Source organism: Oculina patagonica, chromosome 14 (assembly GCF_052425735.1).
Source record: "Oculina patagonica isolate OP01 chromosome 14, crgOcupat, whole genome shotgun sequence".
Taxonomy (NCBI): Eukaryota; Metazoa; Cnidaria; class Anthozoa; order Scleractinia; family Oculinidae; genus Oculina; species Oculina patagonica.
Window position 1 is genome coordinate 15,230,027 of NC_135771.1, and position 5,234 is coordinate 15,235,260.

Consider the following 5,234-nt stretch of genomic DNA (forward strand, 5'->3'; position numbering starts at 1 on the left):
AAATCATTTTAGTGTGAGAACTGAACAGAAATTTTAACAAGTTTTCTTTCACAAGTTTGATTTGCTTTTATACATGTAAACTAATAATTAAAAAAGTTCCCTTAACAAGTTTTTCATTATAAGCTTACTACTCTTTGCACAGCAAAAGTTTTCAAAATGCCATAGATTTTGTTGTTCCTTAACTTGACAATATTAATATTGTGGACAGTTTTGCTAATTCACCATTGTTTCCTAGACTAGTCTCATTATTTTACATGTAAAACTCTTACTCTTGAACAAGGAGACTTGTCAAAGAAAAATTGCCATACACTGTTGTGGATAAAAGAAAATGAAACTTGTCAAGGAAAACTTGTTAGTGTGTAAATAGTTTCAAATTACCGTATTTATTCGATTAAGCTCCCTGGGCGCTTTATATATTTTTGGACCTTGAGGGAGGGCGCTTATTCGAGGTGGGTGCTTATTGAGGTTGGGCGCTTATTATATTTTCCCCTTTTTTAGAAGTTTTTTTTTTTGAAAAAGGGGGGCTGAATTTTAAATGTTCATTGAAAGTTTCAGTAAAAAAAAAAACTAAAAAAAACTTGGTCTCGGATAGGCTCTTCGTAGTACTTAGTCAATTTTAATCTCAACTTCAACAAGAATCAGAATTCCTCTTGTGCCCTCATTTTAGGGGGTTGGGCACTTATTTGAGGTGGGCGCCTATTCGAGGTTGTGCGCTTAATCGAATAAATATGGTATGTCTTATAAATTTTCTCTAATATAAAATATGAGTAATGACAAGTATTTTCTAGCCAGTATGTAATATTCCTTTTGTGTTGAGCTGATAATTTATTTCAGTGATGGCCATTGTCATTCAATAACTGTCATAAAAATTGATGACCCACACACATGCCACACAGAACACTACAACCATTAGAAAACATGTCACAGCTGTCAACCATGCCCTGCCTGCCTGTGTTCCATCTGTTACCTGTCAACAAACCAAGACACAATGAAGTTGGTGCACTGTAAAGTAACGTTGTAAATTGATCTTAAACAAAACTACTCTGGGTAGTAAAGAAGTCAGTTAAATGTAGCCATCACTTGCAAAAGTATTTCATGCACAAACAGCTCTGCTAAAGGAGGTCCCTATTTCTAAATGTGAATGTTGCCTATTTTGTTGTTGCTTACAGGATTTTCAGGCCAGGGTATTTCTTCTGTCTTTGGGTGACATAAAGATGATGCAGAGTACACAGTAAAAGATTTATGGGAGGGGTGCACTATAAGGCTTGCAGGGCAAGGTCGGCATTGCAACAGAGGCGCAAGGCCCATGGGGAGGGGTTACTGTTGGACAATTATTAAAGGGACTGTCCACAGCTAAGTAAGTTTATTTTCTTTTAGTTTTGCCAAATACTTGCCATGAAACTTAATGTTTGCAAAGACATTACTCCTACAGTAATGACAAAAGAAAATGACAAAACTATAGCTTCATTGCAACCACATGAGTCTCCCAGGCATTACAATTTAAAGTTACAAGCAAACAAGACTTACTTTGAAAACTGTTCAGCCCAACAATATAACAAAAACCCATACTGCAATCCATTTCAATCTTCGTCACTTTTAGTCATCTGTACCTTCTTTTGAATTTGCTGAAATGTTTCTTCACTGTTTAAGAGGTTTTTTTTTATAATTCACCGAATTTGATGGTCATTTCTAATGCCTCAATTCAGCTAAAATATGGTACACTTTATATATTTTTTTTATTCTCCTTTCTTATCACCAAATAAATTTGGTAAGAGAATTTGGTGGTAAATCAAGACAATATCCGCCAGTTGATGATTTCCTTCATTCCTATCATCTGTTTCTTTGTCTGACAATAATGCCTGGTATAAAATGCTAATCTAGGGGATATACATCAAATTCCAACAAGTACAAACAACATACAATATTGTGAAGATGTTGTGCAAATACATCAAAAGAGAACTTCTTAATGACGTTCATCTTGCCAGTATCACCCAGTGTTGAACTGAGAGATGGGTTCTTCAAAAACTTCTGCATTGCCAGAGCAAAGGACTCTGCATCAGGGTTACACAAGAATCCTGTCACACCATCCTGAACAGTTTCCAAAGGCCCTCCACTGTTGACTGCAATCACTGGACGTTTCATGTACATGGCTTCAATTGGAACTATACCAAAGTGCTCGTGGCTTGGAGTATAGATCAAGCATGTACATCGATTAAGGAGTGTGAGTTTTTGTGCATCACTAAATGATCTTACAAACGTCACTTTACTGCTGAGGTTGTATTGCTCTGCAAGTTTGCATAGTTCCAAGTAGTGCTCCTTGTTTTCTACAACTCTATCATCATAGCCACCTGAAAAAAGAATTTAGACAATAATTGAATAACAATTATTAAGCAATGTGTATCTCAGAAGTCTGACCTACAACCTTCCGATGACCAATAGGCAGAAGGCCTGGGGAAGGCTCTGTCTAAAAAGGGTGCCCTTTTCAGCTTGAAGGTAATTGTAAAAGGTAGAGATTTCATGTGTTAGCGTATGGAAAAGGGTACGGAAAACTGTCATCTAGGTATTTAAAATGGCCTTAAAAAATATCTTGACTCGATGTTTATACTTATTATCATATATTAAACTAGACCAGAACAAAGGAAAAATATCATATAATTTGTACCAAGGGTAAAACTGAACCACAACATAAACACAACAAACAGTTGATTAATTTATTAACTTAAGTGAAGTGTGTAGAAATAGACGTAGTATCCCAGTTGTAGATAATTGAAATTGTTACTGTCATTTTTTTTAAAGGGTATGTGTATAAAAGGTTTCCTTTCCTGTCAAAAATGGCAAATAAAGGGCAAGGGTTTGGTACTCCAGCTAGGACCTCTGTGTATAAAATATTTTTGAGTAGCTCCTCTGAGCCAGTAGGTCATACATAATACATGTACATGTAGCTCCAAATCCTCTCTGTGGAGAACTTGGATACTTTTTCAGCAGCTTGTGTCATTGAATGACTCAGTGGACCGACTTGGGATCAGGGCTCAAAACATTAAAAATAGCCGTTTTAAACTACCACTTGTTTCTGCTGTTTGTTAGGTCGTCTTCATTTGCATGGCATAAATAACCCCACTATTTCTTGACTGTTTTGGCTTCAATTTTTGTAAATAGATTGCTTCCCAAGTGTTAGTGAAAAGTCAGTCAAAAAGTCGTTAGAATTTAAGTTAAAATGGTATCAATTTTTTTTCTGGCCATCAGTTATCATTTCAAAAGCCATGCATGTGACCGGTCAAAATGACCTGCAAACCGAATCTTTGTCCAGAAAAATTGTCATTTTGACTGGATATTGTCCGTTGACCAGCCATTAATTTGACCGCTGTGGGATAGAGGTGTGTTACTCATAAAAAACTTTACACATATCTATTGTCAACAAACTCACCTGCCATGACTAAATGTACATTCTTCCATTCTTTATCACTGATTATATTTCTCAGCCAATCAAATGCCTCCAAGGCTAAATTCAGATTCTTCTTTCTTTCATAACGATTTATTGACAAGAACACAAACTTGGCAGTAGGCGGCAGTAGGTCATTTGTGGTTTCTTCTGTTGCAACTGGTGTATCAAACGATGAAAAGTTTAGTGAGGGATACAAGACACGCGGCCGATTGCTGCGAAGTCTAGTAAATGTCGACACAAATGTTTCAGCAGTGAAGTTGCTGTTCACTAGGACAGTGTCTGCCATGCCTGTTAAAGAAATAAAATCAAACATTAAGATTAACATACAGAATCAGTTTTAAAACATTAAAATTATATGGTTAATGGTAATTTTGATGACTGTACTAGAGACAATCTGGAGGAACTGCAAGAGGAAAGTGGAACTTTCTGTCAACACACATGTATGAGACTTTGTTTACTTTTGCCTTGCGTCACATGCCTAATCATGTCACAGGAGGATACAAAAAAACAAAACAAAAAAAACTGTATGTTGTGGGCAGGGTTTTCAAAACAAGCCATCAACTGCCAGAGTTCTTCCTGCTACTTGATTATATGTTACTTTACTTGGACATACACTGTAGCAATCAACTCGTGAAAAAAAGCTCGTCAGCCCCTCTTTCAATTTTGGGCCTTACTGGCGTAATATTCCTGAAATTCTTCAGATTCTGGCAGTTAATTAAAAAACAGTCCTTGTTGGGTTACGCTAAGGCCTTCCAAGGGGTATACATGTAAGTGACAAGCGACATTACCCTGAATACTGGCAACACAGGAACATTTAAACAGTGACAAGAAACATCATTTCAGCACAGAAATGCGACATTGACACAATGCAACAGCAACACAATAGGGGGAAAAACAACAGCGACATTTACAGCTGTTGCCTAGGAGACATTTGTTATCAGAAACATGCAACATTGCAACACAGCTACCTCTCTACCCTGGGTGACAGAGGTTTTTTTAATTGTTTCACTTTGTTTGTTTGTTTTTTGGTGGAAGGGGGTGAAGCAGCAAACCCCCCCCCCCCAGCCCCCTGATTACCCCCCGCCCCCCGCCCCTAGCCTGTGTACAGCCGTCCCGCTCCGCTCAAAAAGGGACGGCTGTACACTGTACACAGGCTACCCAGCCCCGGCAACTTAAAATATAATTACAGTTAGAGTAGCTTACCAGTTGTAATTTCTTCTAGCCAGTCTAAAGGAGCACGGTAGATCTTTTTAAGGAAGCTTTTTCTCTGAGTTAAAAGCAAGTCAGGAAAATGACAGTAAAACACAATCCGCGCTTTGCTGAGCTTGAGAACAGGGATACATACAGACACTTGATCACAAAACACCACGTCCATCCGCCATGATGAGAAGAACACAAGATAAACGGCGACGTAAATCATCCTTACATAAGCCCAGAAAGCGTAAAAATGACCAAAGCAGTGTCTGGGAAGCCAGTCTCCGACAGCAGTTACTTGTAACGATCCATTTTTTGTCTCCTCGAAGCAGTGAGATTTGTCGTGATGTGAAGTGAAAAACTGAACTTCGTGGCCGCGTGATTTTAGAGCTAAACCAGCATCTACAACAAGACGCTCTGCGCCACCAATTCCAAGATCTGGATGAATAAATGCGACTCGAACCATTCTGTAAGTGAAACTACCGTACTAATTATTATAAACTGTAGACGAAAAAAGTAAATCAAAACTCCCAAAGGTACCGACTTGGGATTTGCTAAGAAGCTGAACACGAACCTGAGGCTGGCCGTGAGAATCTGG

General features: G+C 38.1%; 1 protein-coding gene across 1 annotated transcript; it reads right to left on the bottom strand.

Moving 5' to 3' along the window:
• Positions 1–530: 530 nt before the first annotated feature.
• LOC144638006 (alpha-1,3/1,6-mannosyltransferase ALG2-like) lies at positions 531–5,188 on the bottom strand. The gene is made up of 4 exons (XM_078497104.1): positions 4,646–5,188; positions 3,425–3,730; positions 1,921–2,348; positions 531–967 (listed from the first exon to the last, which is right to left on the bottom strand). The coding sequence occupies exons 1-4, from the start codon at positions 5,100–5,102 to the stop codon at positions 851–853; spliced, it is 1,308 nt and encodes a 435-aa protein (XP_078353230.1). The 5' UTR covers positions 5,103–5,188; the 3' UTR covers positions 531–850.
• Positions 5,189–5,234: the final 46 nt, after the last annotated feature.

What these genes read in the sequence shown, in the direction of transcription:
- LOC144638006 (XM_078497104.1), bottom strand. Translation starts at nt 5,102, where the DNA reads ATGGTTCGAGTCGCATTTATTCATCCAGATCTTGGAATTGGTGGCGCA. An exon ending in GCTAGAAGAAATTACAACTG is followed by an intron (nt 3,731 to 4,645) that starts GTAAGCTACTCT and finishes TTTCTTTAACAG; the next exon opens with GCATGGCAGACACTGTCCTA. An exon ending in CACAACATCTTCACAATATT is followed by an intron (nt 968 to 1,920) that starts GTATGTTGTTTG and finishes GTTTGTTGACAG; the next exon opens with GTAACAGATGGAACACAGGC.